The 26,897-nt window shown below is 51.0% G+C and overlaps 1 protein-coding gene across 11 annotated transcripts in view; it reads right to left on the reverse strand.

Annotated features, from left to right (window-relative positions):
* RASSF2 (Ras association domain family member 2) overlaps positions 1-26,273 on the reverse strand; it is a 44,997-nt gene extending 18,724 nt beyond the window's left edge. The window contains exons 1-4 of one of the 11 annotated variants that reach the window (XM_044385708.3): positions 25,956-26,125; positions 24,983-25,044; positions 24,274-24,333; positions 1,077-1,167 (exon numbers count right to left, since the gene is read on the reverse strand). In XM_044385708.3, coding sequence (XP_044241643.1) covers positions 1,077-1,135 — 59 coding nt within the window. In that variant the 5' untranslated portion in view covers positions 1,136-1,167; positions 24,274-24,333; positions 24,983-25,044; positions 25,956-26,125. Of the gene's footprint in view, positions 1-1,076; positions 1,168-24,273; positions 24,334-24,982; positions 26,128-26,190 lie in introns of those variants that run through there. The other 10 variants (XM_057312653.1, XM_044385707.3, XM_057312650.1 and 7 more) reach the window with 10 other exon arrangements.
* Between the last annotated feature and the right edge of the window lie 624 nt (positions 26,274-26,897).

Genomic DNA, 26,897 nt, shown 5'->3' on the forward strand with positions numbered 1-26,897 from the left:
GCTCTACTGAACAAGAGACAGTGAGGACCCCCCCACCTTTGTGATCAGGGTGAGCCCTCATCCAACCTGAGAACAATCCACTCCCATTTTCTGTGAAAGTGCGTGCCGGTGCCCGGGGGCCGGGAAAGGAGGAGCTTGGCCATGGTGCCCTATGCTTATGCCAGGCAAGACGCTACAAAGTTGGGTCTCTGAATGCAACCATTCAATGGAGCGGCTTGGGGCCACACCAGAGGTCAAGGCTGGCTTGAAATTCCAAGAAGCTCCTGACAAGTTAAACCTAGAAAAATCGGAGTAACTCTATGCAAGCCTAAATGAATTAGTGAAAAATGTGACTCCTTATAACTTAACACGAAAGCTGCTTGGTGTTTTGGAGTGCACAGATCGGAAATTACTGGCCAGCCGGGGTCCCTGGAGAAACCCCTCGATGAAGCGATAAGAATGATCCCCAGTTCACACAACTGCATGTCTGTCTACGGCCAGATATGTGGAAAGGAATTAAAGCAATTCGGTCTCGGGTAAGTTAAACATTTTGTTCAGAGAGAGAGCGCTCAGTATGCACGAACCCCTGTGCTGGATATAAAAATATATCCTCAAAATTATCATTTAAAGAAGTCCCTTTTGGCTCCCATTAGCAAAACCTCTGAGCTCAGGAGATTTAAGTGCATATAAAGCAATGAAACTATCTCCCATTCAGGGGGCACCTGTGCCCATTCTGGTCAGCACCCCAGCAGCACAGGGACACGACCCAGCGGGGACTCCCTCAGGGGACACCATGGACAGCACAGGGGGCAGCCACCATTAATTCCTCCCTCCAGGACACCATCTCTCTTGAACCCCCAAAGGTGTTGAGTCTTGAAGGTCCCCTTTCCTTCGCTGTCCATGGCCAGGCTCCGGGGCCATGTTTTTATCTAGAATGCCAACCTTGGTGTGCTCTCACTCATTCACACTCAGCAGCTTCCCTGCTTCCCACACACAGGCGCCCCCCCACCCCATACACAGAAGAGCCTCCCCTGCCAGGGGCTTCCATCACGCGAGGCTGGCCACTGGGGACATAACACTAAAGCCAAAAATCTTACTTGGAGATGTATTTGTCTTGTCCGCACGGGACTAGGGAGGTTTGGTGACTGTAGTCCATTCTTCTGTTCTCTTTTCATCAGAAGGGGAGACCTGTATTTGAAAAAAGACACAGGTCAAAGTCAGGTTGGGTCCTTAGGAACTCAGCAGAACTTGGGCCAGGGGAGGGGACACATGGCTCTCTGTCCCCACCCCAAACCTGCAGCCTGGGCAACCCAGTGCTTGATCCAGGGCTAGTGGAATACCACACTGCCGGTACCGCCTCTGCTCGTCACAGCCTCTGGGGAAAAACACCCAAAGGAGAGATGACAACCCTTGGACAACCCCAGATCAAATGCTCCAGTCCCTAAGAATGTTGCCATGGAAGGTGGTGCCAAGGGCGACCAACACGTCTCCCCTGAAGAGATCTTCACAACACAGGATAGAGATGTGTCTGCCAGGGAAGACTCAGATTCCACTGAGGGACACCACAGATTGGCAGGCACCTAAATATGCCCACACGGAGCTGGACGCAATAAATCACAGTGGACGCATCTACAATCACCATTAAAATATGGTCACGTGAAAGGCAATAAATTACCTGGGAAAATGACAACACGTTATGGAAACACAGGGCACAAAACCATGAGTTCGATTTTGTTTAAAATACATGGCAGCATAAAATATGCACATATATACATTTATATGAACAGACATATATATTCAGATATTCAGATACACATGTCAGGGTTTCTCAACCTCAGCACCCCTGACACTTGGGCTAAGTCATTCTTTGTTGTGGGGACTGTTTTGTGCACTGAAGGACATTGAGCAGCACCCCTGGCCTCTACCTACGAGATGCCGGTGGCACCACCCAGTCATGACGATTAAAAATGTCTCTGGACATTCCCCAGTGTCCCCTGCGGGCTAAACTGCCCCCAGTTAAGAATCCCTGGCATATGTATATATGTATAAAAATCAATGAGGGATTGGCTCTCTCTGGGTAATGGCATTACCCCAAATTTTTTTCAAACATTTTATTATGAGAATTTTCAAACATAAAGATGAAGAATAAGACCAGAACAGCCGTGGCAGCGTGGCTCTTCTACCCTTGACATTTACTATCCTTCTTTATCACACATCTGTCCCGCTACACATTCCTCTATCTATTCAACAATCCATCTTATTTTTGATGCATTTCAAGATTTTATTTATTTATTTGACAGAGAGAGAGACAGCCAGTGAGAGAGGGAACACAAGCAGGGGGAGTGGGAGAGGAAGAAGCAGGCTCATAGCGGAGGAGCCTGACGTGGGGCTCGATCCCATAACGCCGGGATCACGCCCTGAGCCAAAGGCAGACGCCTAACCGCTGTGCCACCCAGGCGCCCCATTATTTTTGATGCATTTCAAAGTAAGTTACAGACAAAACAAGTTTCATAACTTAAGGAGATTGAAATCGTACCAGTTGTCTTCTCCAACCATAATGGTATGAAACTAGAAATCAACAGTAGGAGGAAAACTGGAAAAATCCACGAATATGTGGAAATTGAACAACACACTCCTGAACAACCAATGGGTCAAAGAGGAATGGAAGTCAAAAATATCTGGAAACAAACAAAAATGGAAATACAACATACCAAAAGTTATGGGATATGACAAAAGCAGTTCTAAGAGGGAACTTTATAGCAATAAACACCTACATTAAGAAAAAAGAAAGATCCCAAATAAACAATCTCGAGGAACTAGAAAAAGAATAAACTAAGCCCAAAATTAGAAGGAAGGAAATAACAAAGATCAGAGTAGAAATAAATGAGATCAGAAAAACAATAGAAAAGATCAATGAAACTAAGCTGGTTTTTGGAAAAGGTAAACAAAATTGACAAACCTTTAGTTAGACGAAGAGAAAAAACTCAAACAAAATTAGACATGAAAAGGAGACATTATAACTGACACCAGATATATACAAATGATCTTAAGGGACCACTATGAACAATTACATGCCAACGAATTGGATAACCTAGAAGAAATGGATAAATTCCTAGAAACATATAGCCTACCAAGACTGAATCATGAAGAAAAAGAAAATCTGAATAGACCAATAATGAGTAAGATTGAATTAGTAATCAAAACCTCCCAGGTTTTGAAAAGCAAAGCAAAGCCCAGGACTAGATGGTCTCACTGGTGAATTCTACCAAACATTAAAAGAAGAATCAATACCCAATTCTTCTCAAACTCTTCCAAAGAACCGAAGAGGAGGGAACATTCCCAAACTCATTTTATGAGGCCAGCATTACCCTGATACCCTTATAGCCAGGTAAACATACTAGCAGATAAGAGAACTACAGGCCAGGGATTCCAGGTGGCTCAGTCAGTTAAGCGTCTGCCTTTGGCTCAGGTCATGATCCCAGGGTCCTGGGATCAAGTCCCACATCGGGCTCCTTGCTCAGCAGGGAGTCTGCTTCTCCCTCTGCCCGCCACTCCCCCTACTTGTGCTCTCTCTCTCTCCCTCTCTCTCTCTGACAAATAAATGAAATCTTAAAAAGAAAAGAAAACTAAACGATGAGTGTAAATGTAAAAATTCTCAACAAAATACTAGCAAACCAAATTCAACACTACATGAAAAAGATCATACAACATGATCAAGTGGGATTTATCCCTGGGATACAAGGAGGTTCCACACATGTAAATCACATATGATCACCTCGACAGATGCAGAAAAAGCATTTGACAAAATTCAACATCCTTTCATGACGAAAACTCCAACCAATTAGGTATAGAAGGAATATACCTCAACATAGTAGAAGCCAGATATGACAAGCCCACAGCTAACATCATACCCAACAATGAAAAACCAAAAGCTTTTCTGAGACCAGGAGCGAGACAAGGGTGCCCACTGTCACCACTCCTATTCAACACAGTACTGAAAACCCTCGCCAGAGCAATCAGGCAGAAAAATAAATAAAAGGCATTCAAATCAAAAAGGAAGAAGTAAAATTGTCTCTGTTTGCAATATGATCTTACATATAGAATATCCTAAGGACTCCATGGGGCACCTGGGTGGTTTGGTCAATTAAGCATCGACTCTTGGTTTTGGCTCAGGTCATGATCTCAGGGTCGTGAGATCGAGCCCTGCGTCTGGCTCTGCACTCATGGGGTGTCTGCTTCCCTCCCTCTCCTTCTGTCTCTCCCCCCACTCGTGCATGCTGTCTCTTTCTAAAATAAATAAATAAACCTTTTAAAAAAATCCTAAGGAGGGACACCTGGGTGGCTCAGTCAGTTAAGTGTCTGCCTTCAGCTCAGGTCATGATCCCAGGGTCCTGGGATCGAGTCCCACATCAGGCTCCCTGTTCAGCGGGAAGTCTGCTTCTCCCTCTCTCTCTGCCTCTCCCCTCCTTGTGTGCAAGTGCTCTCTCTCTGACAAATTTTTAAAAAATTTTTTAATTAAATAAATAAATAAATAAAAATCCTAAGGATTCTACCAAAAAACTTTAGACTTAATCAATGAATTCAGTAAAGGTGCAGCATACAAAATCAGCATGCGAAAATCAGTTGTGTTTTTTTTTTTAAGATTTTTTTATTTATTTGCAAGAGAGAGAGACAGCCAGCGAGAGAGAGAACACAAGCAGGGGGAGTGGGAGAGGAAGAAGCAGACTCCTAGTGGAGAAGCCTGATGTGGGGCTCAATCCCAGAATGCCGGGATCACGCCCTGAGCCGAAGGCAGACGCTTAACCATATGAGCCACCCAGGCGCCCCTAAATCAGTTGTGTTTCTGTACATTAACAGCAAACTATCTGAAAAGAGATAAAACAATCCCATTTACAATAGCAACAAAAAAAATAAAATTCTTAGGAATAAATTAACTGAATTAACTGTACACTGAAAGTTAAATGATATTGATGAAAGAAATTGAAAAAAAAAATAAATGGAAAGACATCCCATGTTCATGGATCAGAAGAATATTGGTTTTTTGTTTGTTTTTTAAGACTTTTATTTATTCATTTGAGAGAGAGACAGAGAAAGAAAGAGGACAAGCATGGGGAGAGGCAGAGGGGGAGGGAGAAGCAGACTCCCTGTTGAGCTGGGAGCCCGATGTGGGGCTCGATCCCAGGACTTGGAGATCATGACCTGAGCCGAAGGCAGACACATAACCATCTGAGCCACCCAGGAGCCCTGAGAATATTGTTAAAATGTTCATACTACCCAAAGCCACCTCTTGATCAACATAATCCCTATCAAAATTCCAATGGCATTTTTCACAGAAACAGAAAAAATATCCTGAAATTTATAGGGAACAACAAAAGAACTCAAATAGCCAAAGCAATCCTGAGAAAGAATAATGCTGGAGGCATCACACTTCATGATTTCAAACTGTACTACAAAGATATAGCAACCAAAACAGCATGATGCTGGCACACAGACCAATGGAACAGAATTAAGAGCCCAGGGGCGCCTGGGTGGCACAGCGGTTAATCGTCTGCCTTCAGCTCAGGGCGTGATCCCGGCGTTCCGGGATCGAGTCCCACATCAGGCTCTTCCGCTATGAGCCTGCTTCTTCCTCTCCCACTCCCCCTGCTTGTGTTCCCTCTCTCGCTGGCTGTCTCTCTCTGTCGAATAAATAAATAAAATCTTTAAAAAAAAAAAAAAGAATTAAGAGCCCAGAAATAAACCCATGCACGTACAATTAATATTTGACAAGGGAGTCAAGAATATTCAATGAGGGAAGAATAGCGTCTTCAATGAATGTTGGAAAAATTGGAAACTCCTATGCAAAAGAATGACATTGGCCCCCTATCTGAGACCAATCACAAAAAATAACTTGAGGGGCACCTGGCTGGCTCTGCTAGTACAGCATGCAACTCTTGAGGTCACGAGTTCAAGCCCAATGTTGGGTGTAGAGACTACCTTAAAAAAAAATTAACTTGAAATGAATTAGACTTAATTAAGACCTGAAACTGTAAAACTCTAAAGAAGAAAACAGAAATAAAGTTCCTTGGCATTGGCCTTGGCAACAATTTTTTGGCAATGACACCCAAATCATGAGCAACAAAAGTAGAAATAAATAAGTGGGACCACATAAAACTAAAAAGCCTCTGTACAGCAAAGGAAACACTCAGCAAGATGGAAAGACCACCTACAGAATGGGAGAAAATATTTGCAAACCATATATCCGGTAAAGGGTTAATATCCAACATATGTAAGGAACACAGAGAACTCAATAGTAAAAGAAATCAAATACTCCAATTAATAAACGGGCAGGGATGCGGCACCTGGGTGGCTCAGTCGTTAAGCGTCTGCCTTCAGCTCAGGGGGTGATCCCGGAGTTCTGGGATCGAGCCCCACATCAGGCTCCTCCGCTGTGAGCCTGCTTCTTCCTCTCCCACTCCCCCTGCTTGTGTTCCCTCTCTCGCTGGCTGTCTCTCTCTCTGTCAAATAAATAAATAAAATCTTAAAAAAAAAAATAAAAATAAAAATAGAACAACCAGATGATCCAGCAATTCCACTTCTGGGTATATATCCAAAAGAACTGAAAGCAGGATCTTGAAGAGAGATTTATACACCCATGTCCACAGCAGCATTAATCACAACAGCGAAAAAAGTGGAAGCCACTCAAGGGTCCATCAACCGATGAATGGATTAACAACGCACAGGAGACATATTCCACGGAATAGCATGCAGCCTCAAAAAAGAAGGGGATTCTGACACGTGCTACAACATGGAAGAAGCCTGAGGACATTCTGCTAAGCGAGAGAAGCCAGCAACCAAAGGACAAATACCGTATGATTCCACTAATAGGAAGTCTCCAAAGTAGTCAACATCACAGGAACACAAGGTAGCAAGTTGGTTGCCAAGGCTGGGGAGGAGGGGGAATTCGTGTCTAACGAGTGGAGTTTTACTTTTGCAACAGTAAGTGTTCTGTGGCTGGGTGGTGGCGTTGCTAGGACAACAATGTGAATGTCCTTGATGCCACTGAACTGTGCACTTGAAAATGATGACGTTGGTATGTTTTATGTGTATTTCGCCATGATATAAAAGAAAATGGAAGAGGGAGGCAGAAAAGCCCGTGCGATGGTGACACAACGTGAAAAGGACACGATCTGCTGTTGCTGGCGTTGAAGCTAGAGGAAGGGGGCGCGATCCAAGGAACGTGGTGGCCTCTAGAAGCTGAAAACGACGAGCAAATGAATTTTCCCCAGGTCCTCTAGAATACAGCCCTGCTGACACCTTGATTTTAGCCCAGGGAGACCCTGTAGGTCCTGACCTAAAGAACCCTCAGATCATAAATTTGTGTTGTTTTAAGCTGCTAAATTTTGGCACTTTGTTAAAGCAGTCCCAGGAAACAAATACAAGAGGCCCCCTAAAAATGGGGCATCGATGCAGGGAGGAGAGTTGAAGGGCTGAGTTTCATTCAGAAAATTCAATCCCCAGCTGTGTACCCAAAAGTGGTACCCTAAGTACACAGTTGCTCTAAGTTCTAAATTTTAATTTTTCGGCTTTTCCTAAAAGGGAAAAAAAAAATCATAAAAATTGGAGTCCAGAGGCGCCTAAGTGGCTCAGTGGGTCACACGTCCAACCCTTGATCGCAGCTCAAGTTCTGGTTTTGGGGTTTTTTTTAAAGATTTATTTTTTTATTTTACAGAGAGCGCGAGAGGGAGCCTGCGTGAGCAGAGGGAGACAGACAAAGTCTCAAGCGGACTCCACGCTGAGCAGGGAGCCCCACATGGGGGCTCGATCCCAAAACCCTGAGATCACGACCTGAGCCGAAACCAAGAGTCAGACGCCTAACCGACTGTGCCACCCAGGCACCCCCCTCAGCTCAGGTCCTGATCTCAGAATTATGAGTTCAAGCCCCATGCTGGGCTCCGTGCTACTTAAAAAAAAAAAAAAAATCAGAATACATATGTACTGCAAAGAAGAAGGAGGAGAAGGTGAAGGAGAAGAAAGAGAAAGAAAAAAGAAAGAGAATCAGACTGGTGAGAAAGGTTTTTTTTTTTAAGTGACAATGACCCATAACTAGTGAGTACCCATTTTTAAAAAAGTATTCTTTCTAAGAGGAAAACAGAGCAGGAGGCAAACCGTAAGAGACTCTTAACTAGGAAACAGACTGAGGGTTGTTGGAGGGGAGGAGGAGGGGGATGGGGTAACTGGGTGATGGGCATTAAGGAGGGCACTTGCTGTGATGAACGCTGGGTATTTTTTTTTTTTTTAAGATTTTATTTATTACTTTGACAGAGACAGCCAGTGAGAGAGGGAACACAAGCAGGGGGAAGTGGGAGAGGAAGAAGCAGGCTCCCAGCGGAGGAGCCCGATGTGGGTGTGGGACTCGATCCCGGATCGCTGGGATCACGCCCTGAGCCAAAGGCAGATGCTTAACGACTGCGCTACCCAGGCGCCCCATGAACGTTGGGTATTATATGCAACCGATGAATCACTGAATTCTACCTCTGAAGCTAATAATACAGTATATGTTAATTAAATTGAATTTAAATTTAAATTTTAAAAAATGAAAAAAAGTCCCCTTCCTATGCAGGTTTAAATGTATGCATTGCACAAACATTCCTCGTGTGCCTGACATGTGCATTTTGCGCTTACTGATGGTGATTCAACAGCCAGGGGAACAGGCACAGCCCTGCCCTCCAGATGCAGTAAGAGATGGACGGGGGAGACTGTTCTAGCAAGGGAAGCAGATGCTATGGCAGCACACCGAAGGGCACCCAATCTGGACTTGGGTGGGGCCTAGGGGCTTTCTGGACGAAGCGACCTCTAGGCTGAGACCCCGGGGATGAGATGGAGCTGGCAAAGGGGCAGGGCAGAGTGGTCCCGACGGAAGCCACAGGCACTCCTGAGCCGTGCAAGATGGGGCGGGGCCCGGTTTGGGACCTTGGCCACGTCCAGGAGTTCAAGGTGCCACGGGAGGCGGTGTGGTAGTCCGAGTAATGGCCCCAAAGATACCCAGGTCCTAATTCCAGGAGCCTGTGAACGTTCCCTTATAGGATACAGGGATTCCCCCGTCCCCAGGTGTGATTAAATTAAGGTTCTTGGAATGGGGGAACCATCCTAGGTTACCTGGGCGGGCCTTAAATGTAGTTACAAGTGTCCTTATAAGAGAGGCAGAGCGAGCTTCTGGAACATCAACCCCAGCAGAGAGAGAGAGAGAGAGAGAGAGAGGGAGAGAGTCGGGAAGGTACTAAACTGGATGAGGATGGAGAAAGGGTCCAGGAGCTAAGGCCTGCGGCTCCCGAGTCACAAAAGGCAAGCGAATGATTCCCCGCCCCCAGCCCTCCTGATTCCTGGGCTTGGGCCGGATGAAACCGATTTCAGACCTCTGGCCTCCAGAATGTTAGAGAGTAAATTTGTTGTTTCCACCCACCCCATCTACGATCCTGCTTACAGAGCCCCTAGGGAAACAAGGGGAGGGTGTGATGTGCCTTGAAATTCGGAACAGCTGCCCCACCCCGCCTATTTTGGGAAAGGATTGTGGCAGACAACAGAGGCAGGGGGACCCCTGGAGGGGCCTGACCCGGGAAGGGGGCGATGGGGGCGGAGTCACAGCGTCTATAGGGTTTAAAGAGGTAGAGCGAAAAGTCGTGATACACCAGTTAAAAAGGTTTGGAAAAGGGCCCCGCTGCCAGAGTCACCGTGGGGCTAAAGGCAGAGTCCAGGTGCTGCAGGGGCTGGGGGCGCCACATTCGCACTTGCCAAGTTGAGGAACACGGGCTGACTTTGAGACATGCCCACGGGACCCTCTGGTGCAGCCGGGTCTGCGGCCCAGGAAGGTGACTGCATGGAGCTCCGAGAGAGGGAGGTCTGGAACATACGGAGGGGCTGAGGGGGCAGGGCTCCGATGCACCCAGTAGGTCAGTGACCGGCAGAGGAAAAGGAGTCCCTCGAAGAGGAGGAGGGAGATAGGTTGCCCCGGCAGCCGAGAGAATAAGGTGCCTTGAAAAGGAGGCGGGTCAGCAGAGCCAGAAGCTGGTGGTAGGAGCCGGAGAAGGAAAACCCAGAGCAGCCTCTGAGCCGTGACGCAGGACCTCAGCCAGAACTAGTTCCACAGCCTGCCTGGTGCAGAAATGAGATTAGCGGTGTCTAGCCGTCCACAGACCTTCTCTCTCTCAACTCTCCAGTCTTCCTTCAACCAGGGAAACGCTGTTCTAGTCTTTCTTTGATTCTCTTCTCTTCCTTCCATTCTTGGTTCTTCTTCAGCAATGTCTCTACGTCCTCTCTCGAGCACTGTCTGTTCATCTAACCATCTATCCATCCATCCATCCATTCATCCATCCAACCATCCATCCCTGCCCCTATCCTCCAAGTACCATATCATTTTTACTCATAACCTTTCATCTCCTTCTTTCCCTTAGAATTCTGCAGCTAATCTTCTAACGCATGGATTGGATTTTCTGCAGGACTCTCTTTTGTTCACTGCCTCCATCATAAGCTATAATTTAGTAATTTCATTTTGCATCTGAAAGCAGTCTGTCCTGTTCTTAAGACAATTCCCTTTGATAGCACGCCCTCTTAAATCTGCTCAGCACACTAATTAGGGAATTTAAGTCTTCTCTACAGTTATTAAAACTATTTGGTACTTGAGAAAAAATAGGCAGATCAATGTAACAATATAGTGTACAGAAATAGACCCAAATATATTTGGGAACATAGACTGTGGGGTGCATTTCTAAATAGTCGGGGCAAGATAGATTAATTTTTAAAATGTTGCTGGAGAATTGACCGGCTTTTGGAAAGGGGAGGTTGGGGAAGCTTAATCCCTACCTTACGCCTGCCACCCAAAGAAATCATAGATGAATAAAAAATTTAAACATTAAGACATAAAATGCTGGAAGGAAACATAGGATATATATCAACTTGAAGTGGGGAAAACTTTCCCATGAAAGACCCCAAATCCAGAAGGCATCATTGAAAAAAAACAAAATGGAGCCAACTTGCAAAAATTTCCAACTTCTGTTTAGAAAAAATTTTTACCCTATCCAAAGTCAAAAGTCAATGACAAATTGGGAGAAAACATTCACAATACATATGACAAAGGGCTAATGTCGTTAATTTGTAAAATTAATAAATCCATAAGAAAAAAGATTCTACATCTAATAGAAAATTGGACAAAGAACATGAACAGTTACTTCGCCAAAAAATAAATACAAATAATTAATAGATTTATGAAAAGACGTTCAACCGCCCTAATCACTATTTTTTTACTTGCCAGATAAGTATAAATCAAGTAGTCTGATGGCCCAAATGTGGGGATTCTCCAAGGTTCCCTCACTACCTGTCGGGTGATCTTAGCAAGGCCATCGCTACTATCAGACCTCCAGGCTCAAGTTGCCCGATCTTTGTCTCCAACCTGAACTTCTTCCCACCTTTTTTCTTACTGCTATAAATCTTGAGTTAGGGGTGTTAGGAAAACACTTACTAGCCTACCACATTGTTGAATTAAACTTACATGTAACTGATTCTAGGACCCAATCCCTACTTTGTCTGTCTCAAGGACAACATCTGCATCTCTCTTCAGAAACTTTCCAACCATCACCACAAATCACTGGCTACCTCCAACTAATTGGGGGTTTGGGGGCGGTGGAGTCGGAGGGGGGGGTTCAGCTAAATTAACATTCACTTTAAGGCAAACACAGCAGCAAAGCTAACAAAGGGCCGGAAATTTAGAGTTTGGTCTGATATTCCTTAAACAGAGTATTGTTCCTCACACAAGGAAGGGTCAGAGGAAGATGGTTGATGGGGCTGGAATGTGGATTCAATGGGACACTTCCTCCAAGGGCGCCTGCCAATATCTACAGCCTTGGAGAGAGGGATTTGTTCAGCTGACTCGTTGCAACTCTTCAGCCTTCTCTGTTATTATCAAGAATTTACGGGGCACTCTGGGACTCCAAAATGCCTTGTAAGAATCATTTACAAGCAACGCTTCCATGATGCCTTGAGAACACCAAAGTGGCAGGTGACCGGCGCCATCTTTTTGAGGAAGACAGAGCACAACGGGGAGGAAGGCGGGGCTTCCCATGTGGGTCAGCATCTCAGACACAGAACTGAAACAACTCACAGCTTCCCACACAGAAAAAGAAGGGGAGAGAAAGGGACGCAGATGAAAGGGCGACTTTGACACGAAACCTAAGTTTTATAGAAAAATAACTTTCTAAAAAAGTGTTCATAAAAGAATTAACGTGGAGTTGCTCTTTGGAAGTCTAAATCCTATTTAAACCTACTGAACTCCTTACAGGAACATCGTCATTCACCCCTCAAGAATTCTCAATCAGTACAACTTCCCTGAAGAAAGACTTCAAGAGGTAAAATGTATATTGAAGCACGTCTGCTAAAACATCTGGAGGTCTGTGTATCATTGGGCTTGCCTCATGGGGACATGAGCCTCCCAGGCCTTAGTCACATTGGAGACTCATTGGGGCCACTAACTAGTCAGTCCTTCCTTCTGGCACTGACTTCACGCTCTGGCAGAACTTTCTAGGTTCTCTTCAGTTCCATCAAATGCCTGGGCAGTACCATGAACCTTGCTAGTGGTGGATGGGAAGACCCATCCATTACTGCTTGCGGGTTCAACCTTCCCTAAGATCCAAGAGAATGTTTTGACAACTGGAAGGTTCCTAAGCCATTGGAGGTGATGACATCCCCGCCACAGAGAACATTCTAGGCCTGCTTTTCAAGCTCCATGAGCGTGCCCATGCTCTTCCACAGACCAAAGCAAATGCACATGCTCCCTAGACCCTGATCCAAAACTTAGCTCCCCCTTCAAAGTATCCTCACTGCCCCCCAGGCGGTGTCGGGGGGCAGGCGCTCACACCCTGGCCTGTCCCTCACAGCACTTACCACCACGAAGAAACCACCCATCTGGTGTTTCTTTCCCTCCTGGGCCTGGAGCTTCCCCTTTCTGGACCCCAGCTCCCAGCCTATCCTTCTCTCCTGTGAATCTTCCCACGATCATTGTTTTTTCAAGGTCTGAGGTAAGAGGATTTCTAGAAGCTGGGCCCCACACAAGGATTTTTGGGCACATGAGTTACCGAGGAAGTGTTCTCAAGAGAACCCTGTAAGCAAGCAAGGGCAGCAGGACCGGGCAGGGGAAGGAGCTGGGTGACCGGGGTTCAGCTGGAGTCCAGCCACAGCCTGATCCCGGGGGAGCTCTGGGGTGTGAATAACTCCACGGACTTGTCCCGCCTTCAGACAGCCAGGCCAGCCTTTGCACCTTGTGCTAGTCAGTCACTGGTGGAGAGCCGCCCTGGGAGGAGGAAGGTGAGCTCCCAGGCACTGCCCTGCAAGAACCGTTCCCAGGACGAGGGAGCAACTACGACTCAGAAGGAATCCACTTTCTCCCACCCGCTGTCCAGCCGAGAGGAAGCAGCTGCCCACGCGAGGGGCCAGGTGCGCTGCAAGGCTGAGCTGCAGGGATGGGGACAGACACTTGCCAGAGCTCTGGACCAATCACACCCCGGCCAGCTGCCGCACAAAGGGTCCCTCCCTCTTCCTCTTCACAGACCCTCCCACTCACAGGTGTCTCCAGCTTCCCTGAGAATAGATGAGGGGCCGTGCAAGCCCTTGAAAGTCACCAGCTCAGGTTCTTGGGAGGAAGGCAAACATCGAGCACTCAAGGAGCTTGAGGAGGTGGGAAAAGGCATCCAAAGCTCTCTTCAAGAAGAGCAAAATCTCCTGTGTTCTTAGCTCTTGGCTCCTCCAAACTCCGGGGCCCTCACTCCCGTTCCATCAGGGCGCCTGGAGAACATGCCAAGGTTCATCTTCCTCAGAGCCTCCCTCACTGGCTAATCCCTACAGTTTCTGTTCCAGCCTAGAGACTACGCGGCTCTCATCTTATTGATCCACTGGAAGGTCCCCAGAGGGAGAAGGGCAAACGCAGAACAGAAAGGCTGGCAAACCACCCCTTGGCAGGAGAGCCCAGAGGAGACGAAGAACCCACTTCGTTTCCTACACCGTCTTCCCGGTGGCACAGCGGGAGCCGGCCTCGACCTCGGCAACTAGGGCGGGATGGGGGTCGGGGGGGCCACAGCCAGTTAACAGGACCCAGGCAGTCCCAGTCTCTAAGACAGCACAGTTAGGAGAACGAGACAGGCTCGGGGAGGGGAGCGCTTTCCACGGAGAATTCCCAGGGAGGCAAACCCCACAGAGCCCCCCTTTGACCGACGAGAGGGACAGGGAGTCTGAGAGGCCTCAGCAGAAACCAAAGCAGGAAGGAGAAGCAGCTGGCCTCGAGACACACAGCTGCTCAGAGGTTCTCATTCTGGGCGCTCCTTAGACTCTCCCTGAGTGAGGACGGGGAGCGGGCAGGGGGGTGAGGGGGTCCATTTAAAATTCTCCATGTTCAGGCTGCCGCTCATACCAATGACCTCAGACCCTCTGAAAGGGGCCCAAGCATGAGCATTTTTATAGCCTTCCCAGGGGGTGCCAATGTACAACCAGAGCTGAGAACAACCTAGAAATCTGAAAGGGATAGAGCTGTGTAGACTGAGGACATCACCAAATGCATCTCGAAGCAGCCTTTCAGGAATAAAAGGAACAGAATTTTCTAAAAGCAAACTGAGTCGGGTCTTCGGCACCTGCCTTCCCATTGCTAATATCTCAAAGGGGAGAGAGGACAGCGCGGAGCAACCCAAAGGGTCGGTGCAGGCAGGGACTGAGCTAGCTGACGCAAAGGGCCCCACGACATGCAAACCAGGGCACCACACCACAGAAGCCAGGAAGCCAGCCCTGCGCCCCAGAAACAAAGGAAATGCTCACTGGAGGCCCACAACTTCCCCTTTTGGGGCCTGTCCCCACCTCTTGTCTGAGTCCTGCCCTGGCCCCCTCCGCAGGGGGATAATCTGGAGCTCCTGGGTTGGAGTAGAAAGTTTTCCTACACAGTGCTTCATACTATAGTGTTAAAGACTGTCTCATCAGGTCTCCTGAGGGACTCTGCTTTGTAACCAGGCAGTGGTTCCAGAGGAGATCGGGCTGACCCCCGTGTACTTCAGCCCTTGACAGAGCGGCAGGAGGAAGTGCCGCTGGCAAACAGGAAGCCCCAGCCCTGTTGTGCCACACGAGGAAGGAGACTCGAGCTGTGGCCTGGCACACTGCCAAGTTCTAGAGATCACCGGAGATTCCACCTCCTGGTTCCTGAACCTGAACCCATCCCAGACATGGGCAAAATCCAGGCTGCCTGGGAGGCAAACGGCACACCTTGCCTTCCCTTTATTCAATAAAAGGCCCACTTACTGGCCAGGCCTGGGTCCCCTCTGGGGCCTGTTCGCCTCACTGATCCTCCCTTCCCTGAATGTACCCCCTCTGTCCCCTTTCCCAGGTGTATAGGCCCCCAGGGACCCACCCACACGGCTCGCCCAGTCACTCTGCTCAGGAAAGAGCCTGGCACCAAACACCACCCAAGCGGGTGCTAAGGTCTAGTGTCCCGACTGTATGGACTGCACCCTCTCAGCTTTACATCTGACCGTGAATAAAAGGCTTTGCCAGTCCCCGCCCCCAAAGCATGCTAAGCATCAGGAAAGGGGGAGTGGAAGGTATCTGGTAAGAGATGGGCAGGTGGAAAAGAGCTTAGCTCAGGAGAACTAGCAGAAGACTTGTCTCGGGAGGCCCTTGACGACGGTTTCCCCCACGAATCAAGAACACAATAATTGTTATGGGGCTAATGACAAAACACCGGACGTGAATAATAGACAGCTACATAAATGAGAGTTTACTCTGGGCCACCTAGTATCTGCTTTGGCTCATTGAATCCCCACAACAACCCCATGGAGAAACCTCAATATCCCCATTTTGCAGATAAAGCAAATGAGGCACAAAGAAACGAAGTAAATTGTCCCAAAATACACAGTGGGGGGTGGGGTCAGACCTGGGACTGGGTGAGTTCTTGCAAAGCAGAACCCTCTTGAGGTGGAGGGAGAAAAAAAGAGTTTTCAGCTAAAACTCAACCGAGCCAGCCGTATCCTAGAGGAGGGGGTTCTCACACTGGAGTGTGGACCAGAAGCCCCTGGAGGGCTCATTAAGTACAAATTCCTTTCCCCCTCCCCCCCCCCCCCCCGCGCTTCTGATTCAGTCCTTCTGGATGGGGTCTGAGGTTGTGCATTCCTAACAAGCAAGATCCCCAGTGACTGGCACTGCCCGTAACAAGGCTCTAGAAGCTTTATCTTCTTCCTTACGAGAAAGAACTCACGGGGAAGCTTTATTTTCTCTGTTTTACAGATAAGGAAACAGAAGTTCCCAGAATATTAGGCGACTCATCCCAGGTCACAGAGCTGACATGAAACCCAGGGCTCCTTCTGTGGTGCCCTGGCTAAGCGCTGGATATGGGGGGCTCTGAGCAGGGCAGGCAGGAACGGGGTAGGGGGCTTCTGCTGTGAGCCACGGGGAAGGGAGGCAAGTGAGTGAAGGGCTGGACGGACCGGATGTAGGTAGAGCAGACCCTGCAAGGGGCCGGGGATAGAGACCCCGGCCAGGGACCTGGGCACCTGCCACAGACCCTAAGTCACAACTGCCCTCTGTCCAAAGAAAAGCTACCCGTCACACTCGTGGGTCCCACAAACCACCTGCTCCCCCAACCCGGAAAAAGCTGGGGGGCCTGACCGATGACAGGTACGAGGCCCCCGCTGAGAGGGGAACTTGGCTCCCATGCCCGGAAGCAGCCCCTGCCTGGCCCACCCTCTCCAATGAGGAGCTGAGATTCCAGCCACACCGGGCTCCCCACAAGCAGCTTGGTCTGCAAAGCCCCTGCTCTTCTGGAGGCCAACTGGGACCCTGGGCCTGCTCTGCTCAGGCCTCTGTGCACAGGGCTGAGTCCCCAAGGCGGCTGGGACAGAGATCTGAGGAAATGGTCCTGGGATTCCTGCCAGAAGGGCCTGCCTCCCGTTCCACACCAGCGGGCGGGTGGCAGGGGAGTGACCTGGAAAGTCACCGCGGGGACTCACCCCAACAATCACCTCACAGGCCCGGATGAGCAACTACTTGCTTATAGGAAAGTCCCTCCAGTGTCCACAAGCTTCTGACCTTCTGGATGGGTTTTAGGAGGAAACCCAGAGGCCCTTAACCTCGTATCAAAGAACCAGGGTGTTGGAGCAGGACCAAAAAAAAAAAAAAAAAAAGGCATTAAGGAAGTAAAAACTCCAGACAGAGAAAACTCTGTGTGTGTGTGTGTGTGTGTGTGTGTGTGTGTGTGTGTAGCATTTAGACTGTAGCTCACAGGAACCAGAGACCTAGAAAGCCACTGTTCAATTTGACAGACCCAGCAAGGAAGGACCTTGGTCACACCTGCCTCCCTAAAGCAGTGCCATCATCACCTTCAACCAGAGGGGCCCTGCCAAGATGAACCCTCCTGGGCTACGATTCAGCGACGTGCAAACTTCGTAGGCTGAGGTGGCCTGAGGGAAAGAGTGGGAAGCTGGCCGAGGCAACAATGGCCCTAATAAGGCAAATAAGATGAAGCATTCCTTGACCTGCATCTCTCAAAACCAAGGGCTACTTTATAGGGTAGTTTCATGTCCTGCCTTGGGAAGGGCAAATTAAGCTCTCCTCCAGCCCGATAACTAGGGGATTTCTGGCACTGCCCTCCCACAGGGAGGCCGGGATCAGTCTTTGAGCCTCGAGCCCCCCCCCCCCCCTGTGGTGAGTCTCTCAGCCTTTCAGGGATGTGCTGACCTAGCGGGGCAGGTGAGGGGGGGCTGCCACCAGCTCCCCATTTCCTACAAGCACAGGTTTCTTTCTGGCCACTCTTCCTGTTTACTGAGTGATTTCTCCGAGACTCATCTCTGACCTCACTTCCCCTTCCTCAGGGAACCCCAGCGGCTCTTCCTTTTTTGGTGCTAGAGGCTAAGCCTGAGCTCTGTGTGCAGAGATCTTGGGGTTTCTGCTCTTTGCTACCTGGGGCCAGGACTGGAAACCCAAGGGCCAGGATCGCGGACTTCCCCCACCCCCACCCCAGCCAAGATGGGCAGGTTCCTGGCACTTCAGAAGCAATAAGGAAGGGAGAACAGAGGAAGAATCCAGTGTGCGCGGAGCCCTCCCCTGGGGCAGCTCTTGGGGGGCATCTCACATCCCCCCTCCTTTCACCTCCTTAATACTCTGTGTGTGGAAAAATTCACCCTCACACAGCAATCTCAGATCCTTCCTAGTACCAGGAATGACCGCTCATCTGGGGGTTTCCAGAGCATTTCCAGGAGGCTGAGGGGGAGTTTTCCACACAACCACATTCATACCCTCCTCTGTCTGCCCTGCATCCAGCCGACTAAACCTAAAGAAAACTCAGCACCGTGAAACACAGAACTTCTCCTCAAAATGGGCTTCAAAGGCTGTCTCTGTAAAATCTTTACACTTCCCCAACCGTCTAGGATTAAAAGAGCAGCCTCCCACTGGACAGAGAAAACAGGCAGAGCCAGGTAAAGAAACTTCCAGAGTCCAGTGGGCAGGTCTGCCCCTCCCACACCTAAACCCACTCACTGACTCGCTGGAGAGCCCAGCAGGCCCTTCTGGGAGCTCACTTACCAAGGAACCCAAAGCTTTTCCCACAGAACAAGGTGTCCCATTGAAAAGCCACTTGATCCACTCCCGTGGCACCTGAACAGAGCCACACGACCTGGTTTCCCAGTTCTGGGTCCCAAAGCTTCCCGACCCCCTTTCACCTCAGAGTCGACCCGAGGCTGAAGCGTACACACCATCTCCCCTGCTCCCCACCCCACTGCACCACGTCCCCGATTAGCTTGTCACAGACACAAGAAAGCAATCCTTGTCCCAAACGTTTGTGTGATGAACTGTTAAGATCCCGTGTGCAGCTTCAGGAAGAGGGCGCCGACTACCTAAGGCTACCGCCCATCTCTCCGGAGCACTTGGGGCCTCATGGACCCCACCAGCTAACGTCCTCCCTGCACGCCAGCCGGGCCACCCTGCCCGCAGACAGAACATTCCGCAGCCGTACCCACAGCCGCCATGCTGGGCATTTAGCAGACCGAGTTGAGCCCCAGGATTTGGAACACACACAAAGGACTCTCGAAATTGAAAAATCGAGGCTGTCGTTCTCAACCTTCAAGAAAGATGGTCCCAACAACCCACCTCTACCTGGTTTGGACCTCACTCACTGCAGGACAGCTCTGAGGTTCAAGGCACGGTGAACCCCAAGTGCTCGCACTCAGACCCACCACAGAAGCCGCCGTCTGGGGCCTGGGGCCCAGCTGCCAGCAACCAGCAAGCCATGCCGTGGTCGGCTCGGAGGCCGGGAGCGCTGCATTCGCCTGTGCCTGGCCGCCTGCTTTTGCCCCACCAGGCTGACAGGAAGGTCAGAGCCTGCCCCCCACCCCAGGGGAGGATGGCAGGGGCGGGTCGGATGGCCAGGACCTCGTGGCCCTGCCTGAAATGAAACCACCGGGGACCAAACACCATGACTCTATCGCAGGGCTCTTTCTTTCCTTCTTATGACCTAAGTAAAACAAACGTTTCTATTTCTTTGACCAATATGGAGAAGCAAAAAGATTAGGATCCACAGAAGAACAATTATTGAACGATTCCAATTCTATGAGATTCCTGGAACAGGCAAATTCACAAAGACGGTACGTGGAATCGAGGTTACCAGGGGTTCCGGGGTTGGGAATGGGAAGTTGATGTGTGATGGGGACAGGGTCTTTGGGATGACGGAAGAGTTCTGGAGATGGATACTGGTGATGGTCGTAGGACACTGGGAATTCACGGTATGTCACTGCTGTCATCGGAATGTTTGTGTCCCGCCAAATGCTTATGTTGAAATCCTAACCCAAAATGGGGTGGCATTAGGAGGTGGGGCCTTTGGGCATGTTTCACGGGGGTGTTGCCACCCTCACCAATGGGATTAGTGCCCTTCTGAGAGACCCCACGGGGCTCCCCCATCCTTCCTGCCACGTGGTGGTAAAATGAGAAGTCTGAGATCTAGGAGGCCTCTCGCCCCCCTGTGTGGGCACCCTGATCTCATACTTCCAGCCTCCAGAGCTTCGAGAAAGACATCTCTGGAGTTTTCAACTCCCTCAGTCTGTGGTATCCTGCTACAACAGACGGGACAGCCCCTGAACTGTGCACTTAAAAATGATGAAAAGGACAAATTTTCTATTATGTCTATTTTACCATAATTCAAAATAAAAAATAAAAATATTTAACTTAAAAAAAGACTAAGATCAGTATCCCCCCTCAGATTTCACCACTCAGAGACAGTCACTATGAACTATGTTCCAGAGACAAATATAAAATGGGGGGGAGGATATATTTTACAAAGAGCCCAGTTTGGTAACCTGCTTTTGAGAAATATCATACTTTTCCACGGTAATGGGTGCACATCGCTCCCCTATATTTTTTGTAGCCCCGTGGTATTCCAATGCATAGAGACACAGGTCTTCCCCCCCCCACCCAAAAGCAGGGCGCACCTATGAACCTTTTTGTGAGCCAAAGGGGCCCAAAGCAAAGAATCAATTACCATTAATTTATGTGGGAAAACTTGTTAGCATTCCCAGACCCAAAAATAACCTCTCTTAGGCTTTCCTGATACCTCGGGACACATCTTGCTAATGGATACACAAAATAAATCGAGACAAAGCACAGATGCCCACAGACACAGTTCAAAGCTCTGGCGGCTCGATGCTGAGACGGAGTGTAGGTCCCCGGGAAGGAGCTCGGCCGGGCGGCTCTCAGCGCTGGGGGCGTGTGCGGCCCCTCCAAGGGCTCCCTGCGAAACAGTCGCTGAATGCGATTTTTGCTTTTCGCCTTTTTTTCATAAAAACAAAAATCCTGGGACACCTGGGTGGCTCAGCTGGTTAAGCGTCTGCCTTCGGCTCAGGTCATGATCTCAGGGTCCTGGGATCGAGCCCCAAGTTGGGCTCCCTGCTCAGCGGGGAGCCTGCTTCTCCCTCTCCCTCTGCTGCTCCCCCTGCTTGTGCTCTCTCTCTGATAAATAAATAAATAAAATATTAAAAACAAACGAACAAACAAAAATCCTCTTCCGATTTCTTTCTGTTAGCAAAACAGGTACTAATGCAGGTCTTTCACAAAAACCAAGCAGCCTGGGGCAAACAACTCCGGAAAAGCGAGGGATACCTGGACCATAATTAACACGTTTGCTTTCTTTGGGGTTTAGTCTCCATTTCGGTGGTTGTTATTATTACAAAGAATGCTGCAAGGGACATCCCTGTGCACATATTTTTCTGCACTTGTCCAATTATATCCTTAGGATAAGATTTCCTACCAGTGCAATTGCTGAGTCAGGGACTCCCTCGGGAGGACCGTCAACAGAGCTCTGTGAGGAAAATCACAGCAGGGGTGTTGAATTGTGCCATACAAAAGTCCCTTTCGCCACGTGCACTTTTCTTGGCTCTGACTTGGGTGTCCGTGGCATTGCCTAGCAGTTCAGGAAAGTAGGGACTCTCCTTTCCATACGAAACCAGCCCCTCCCTCCCACAGCCCTGGCCTCCTCGGGGGACACACCACGCCTGTGTCATGAGGAGAAGCCGCCATACTAGGAAGGCAGAAGGGGGCTGGGCCACTATCTCCTGAATTCCCCTTTGCTAGCGGGAGGGACCACAGCAGAACTCCAGGGTGGCCCATGGCACCCAGTCAGTTGTTCAGCTTTTATCATGGGCCACGGCCCGGATGTGACAGCCATGAGCAGGGGTACTCTGTTTCCTCACCTAGCCGAAGGATAGCCTCTCTCCAAAGCATCGTAACTGGCCATTCACGGGCCATCATGATACCTGCTCCCAAATCCGCCATGGCCCCTTCTAGCTTATGAGCAGCACATGGGTGCCTGAATGTTTGCTGTGTGCCAGGCTCCCATCCGAACGCACATCACAATATCACCGTGAGAGAGTCGTAACTGCCATCTTACAGTTGGGGAAACTGAGGCTCAGAGACTTTACATGACTGTTTCACTGCAGCCTAAAGCTTATCCTAGGTTGGTTTTCCCCAGAAGTTGACCCTGAAACAAGGATCCGAGTGCAAATGGAAGGGGGCTGGAAAGTGAAGTAGGGAAAGGACAGCAGCCCGTGCAGGGAGCCAGTTACAAGGCAACTCTGACAGCATAGCACGTGTCCCCACGCCACCCCAGCAGAGAAGTGAGGGAGCTGGGGTATTTATACGCCTTCTCTCATCGGTCACTGGTTGAGGTCAAGGGAACACGCACGGGAAGGATGCTGGCGGCATCTACTACATTGCCCAATATCGTGCGGCCGGAAGTGGTAAAATGCCATGAAAACTCCAAATCCAATTCTCGGCATTACTCTTAGAAAGGAGCGGTTAATCAAACCCTTAACGGAGTGCCAACTACGGGGAACGTGCCATGCTGGTGAAAAAAACCTACTTTGCCAAATCACTTTGGGTTGAGATGTCCAAGGACAGCGCAAGTACCTTTCTGCCAAGTTTTATCAATGGGCTGAATAGGAAGAGCCCTCCGAAGTCACTTTGCTCATCCCACGGGAATTAGCCAAGAGCCCTTCCCTGCCCTCGTCTTCTGCATAAGGTTCCCCTCTCTGAATCAGCCACAGCTGGCGTGGGCAGGAGTCCTCCAGCCTCGAGCTGTCATCCCAAGCAGCTGCATCAGCCGGTGATTATAGGCTCCGGATCTGCCTGTCATCCCAGGAATGATCAAAAATGACCCTCTGGACACCCAGCTGGCCAAGTCTGGAGGATGTCCCTGTTTACGGTGCCCTGCTTCCCCTGTGCCTCCTGCCCTGCCCTCTCCCTCCATCGTCACACACACACACCCTCCATGGGAACCCACAAGCCGGCCGAAGAAATGGAACCAGCAATCACAGGGCTGCAGGAGCTTACCCCACCTTAAGGACTCACTTAAAATTCTTCTGGAGAGGCAGGGAGGTGTCTAAATAGGACAGTGTGTCATTAGGGTAAATCACTGGACCCTACTGTACGGAGTGGTGGGAGAAACGGAGCTGGCAGAAGGACACGGCTGCCCTAGTTTTAGCAACCCAGCGGTAGCAGCTCTCAGCAGCTCTGTCTTGAAGACAGAGACTGGACGGCTTGTTCTGCTCAGAGCACACTGCTGAGACCTGCCCGGTTTCTCGCCCTGGGGGAGAGAAGGAGACATGGGTAAGTCCCAGTCCCTTTCCTGGTCTCCCAGCAGGATTCTCTGGCAATGGGGCCCTGCCTGTAAACCCCCTCCCAGGGAGGACACTTGCGGCCCGAGTATCCTAGGGAGGACTGAAGGCAATAATCAGGCCAGCGTTCTTTTGTGCTGTGGGACAGCCATCGGCACTCCAGCAGAGGTGCCCGGATGTGCGGTCCTGGGCACCTCTCCAGCCAAGTCTCTTGGCCATTCCTAAGCAGCTCACGCACAGAAGGCAGACACGAAGCTTGGCTCCGGGGCTCCAGGAAACAGACCAAGAAATCAAAACAAAACCAGTGGATGACTGAAAGGTCCCGGGTAGGACAGTGCAGCTGAGAAGAGGAAGGCTCGAGGGTCAGAAAACAGGTGTAGGGCATCTACCACTGCTAACGGACCTCTAAGAGAACACCAACCGAAAGAGGGCCCGCAGCCCCAAACAGAAGCTGTGTAGAAATGCAGAGAGGGGGGCTCTGGAGCCCCAGGGACAGGATGAGAACGCCCCTCACGAAGGTGGGGATGCTGCCACCCGAGGCACAGGTAAGCATGCCCTGGTCCACGCAGTCGGGTGCAGAGGGCACCCCCTCTCCCCGCCCCCCCCACCTTCCCCTGGAGGGGGACATGCCTGGGGGTCCCAGGTCACCTGGCCTCCTTTCAGCCAGGCTCCCTGAAGATGCCCCTCATTCTAACTAGATTTCAACAGCACAAAAATGAGGGCAAGGCACTTGGGGTACATCTCGGCTGCACCCCAGCTAGATTATCCTGTCTCCCAATATGCCACCCCTGCTCTCCTGTCTTCTGAAGGCAGGGGCAGGACTCACCGCCCAGCCTCCCCAGCACGGAGAATCCCCGACTGTGCCAGCCCACACCCCCAGGTGCCCAGGCGGGCAGCATCTCCGGCTCCCTGTCCTTCTTTTAGCCTGTCATGACCCGGGGACTACAGCAGCTCCCAGACGGCGGCGTCCAGAGAAGAAAGCCCAGCTGGTACCCACACTCACCACCCCACTCCAGGGTCTCTGATCCCAAGTGCGCACCGCCCAGGCTGACTCCACGCTTAGTCCCTGGGACACGGCATTTGGACACGAGTTAAAAAAACAAAAAAACAAAAACCCCCAGAAAAACAGAAAAAAACCCACCTCTCTCAAAAAACCCAATGTATCTTAGCCATGAGAAGTTTCTTGAATTCCTCAGAACACCTGCAGAAAAAGTTCCCAGTAAATAATGCTAAGTGAAATAAGTCAAGCAGAGAAAGACAATTATCATATGATTTCTCTCATCTATGGAACATAAGAACTAGGAAGATCGGTAGGGGAAGAAAGGGATAAAGAAAGGGGGGGTAATCAGAAGAGGGAATGAAACATGAGAGACTATGGACTCTGAGAAACAAACTGAGGGCCTCAGAGGGGAGGGGGGTGGGGGAATGGGATAGGCTGGTGATGGGTAGTAAGGAGGGCACGTATTGCATGGTGCACTGGGTGTTATACGCAACTAATGAATCATCGAACTTTACCTCGGAAACCGGGGATGTACTGTATGGTGACTAACATAATATAATAAAAAATCATTAATTAAAAAAAAAGAAAGAAAAAAAAAGAAAAAGTTCCCAGTAAATAAGTGTAGATTGATAAATTAAAAAAAAAAAATCCAACCGCAGATTCCTCTTCCAGATGCTCTGGAAAGAAGGCCCCTGGATCTGAATCCCAGCTGTTTAAAAGCATCATTGTTTCTAATTCTTTCCTCCCATTGTGTCAAGATCCGTGGCAGGAACAGAGTTCCACTCTGGGATTAATTGCTATTTGGCCGCTCACTGGTTCACATTTTCATTCATCCCATTAAGGTACTTACTATAAACCCGGCCCGCACGAGTCACGGCCTCTGTCCTCTGGGAGAACCCGGCTTCCGGACACCTGGGGATAAAGTACTTGCGGCCCTGAGAACGGAGGCGCTCAGCTCCTGCTGTCACTGAGGGGCAGAGGTGCTGGGAACAGCCCGGGACCCACAGAGAGCCCCACAGTAAGATGGAGCCCTCCGTCGCCCTGGCGGGCCACCGCGCCGCTCCGTGCTGTCCCCAGGGTTCGCCCAGTTTAAGAGCTGAATGCAAAGCAGGCGCCCCAAATGCAGAAGTGGCTGGGTGGCCCAGGGAACCTGCCCCCCTCAGGCGAGAGAGGACGCAAAGCTGAGGTCCCCAACGACCTCAGCACTAGCTCGGAAGGCGGGCGGGGAGACCGCAAAGGGAAGTGCCACGAGGACCAAGGGCCCCCGCGCCCCTGCGCCCTTCCGAAGGGGCCTCGGGCGCGCCGCCTGCCCGCGCAGGGTGCTGGAACCCGCCTCTGGGGGACCGTCCGTTGGGCAGAGAAGATGGGGACCAGGCTGGGGTCGGGTATTCCCCAGCGCTGTCCGGGCCTCCCATCCCTGCACCTGCTGCCCGGCCCCAGCTCGCCAGGGAGTCCCGGGAACCCCGGGGATGGGGCGGGGGCGCCTTCCTGTCGCCGCCCTTGGCGCGGAGGGGAGGTAGGCCCCCCAGGGGTCGCAGAGGGAAGACGAGCTTGGAGCCGCAACTTTCTCCTGCCAGAAGCTGGGCGCGCAGGGGCTGGCTCCTACGCGGCCCCCGGGGGGTCCGCACGCCCGGGAACCGCCAGCGGCCCCGGGAGCAGAGAGGAGACCAGGGCAGGGGAGGACTGAGGCGCTGACCTGGACCGGGCTGGGAACACCGCGGGAAAACTTTCGGCGAGGCTGGAGGGAGGCAGGGGAGAGAGGACCGGCCCGCGCCCGGCACCTTGCGCCCCTCATCCCGCGCCCGGGGCCCCGCGCCCCGAACCTTGCCTGCGTCTTGAGCCTGCTGCATCACCCGCGGAGTTGGAAAGTGGGGGTGCCTCGGAGCGGGGGGGGTGCTCCAGCCCCCGCCTGGGTCAGCGAGCGGCGGGCCCGACTCAAATTCAGTCGGGCAGAGCAGGCGGCGGCCGCGCGATTGGGGGTCGGGCGCCCCGCCCTCCTCGCCTCCCCTCCGCCCCTCCCGCCCTCTCTCCCGCCCCCTTGCCTTTATCCTTCCCTACCGCGTCCGATCGGCCTCTCTCCCCGTCTTTCTCTAGCTCTCCATCTCTCCCCCGCCCCTCTTCCCTCGCCTTTCTTCCTCCCCTGGTCTCCCGCCCTCTCTCCCTTTCCCCGATCCTCCCCTCCCCTCCTCCTGGGGGGCGGAGCTTCTCCCCTCCCTCCCAGACAATGCTGGGGCTGCGCGTCCCCTGCTTCCCCTCCTGCAAGTCAGGGCTCCGGCTGCCAGCGCTTCTTCCGGGCTGGGGGGGGGGGGGGGGGGCGGGGAGGGGGTAGGAGTGCAGGGGTGGAGAGGATGGACTGGCTCCCCTCACCCCATTCGCCGCTGCCCTCTTCAAGCCGGATGGAGTCTTGGCCCAAGCCCCTTGGCTCGCCCCGCGCTGTGACAGCCACTCCCAAGGAACAGTCACGCTGCCCCGCAGAGCCCACCTCGAGCGCCCCGGATTCCCCAGGCAGAAGACGTGGGATTCATTTTCTAACACCGCGCCTTATTACAAAAAGGGTTTGAGCTGAGCAGAGGCTAAGCAAGCCCCCTTCGACAGGCGGGTGGGCAGACGTGACCGTGAGTGAAGGAAGCCAAGTTTCTTTGTCCACCTCTCACCTCCCTCTCTCATCCACTCCTGGACTCCAGGGGCTCTCAGTGCAGAGGAAGGCTTGGAGCACCCCAGCTGCGGGGCCCCTTATCTATTGCCTTCCTCTTATCATAATCCCC

This window comes from Ursus arctos, unplaced genomic scaffold, assembly GCF_023065955.2.
Source record: "Ursus arctos isolate Adak ecotype North America unplaced genomic scaffold, UrsArc2.0 scaffold_16, whole genome shotgun sequence".
NCBI classification, from domain to species: domain Eukaryota; kingdom Metazoa; phylum Chordata; class Mammalia; order Carnivora; family Ursidae; genus Ursus; species Ursus arctos.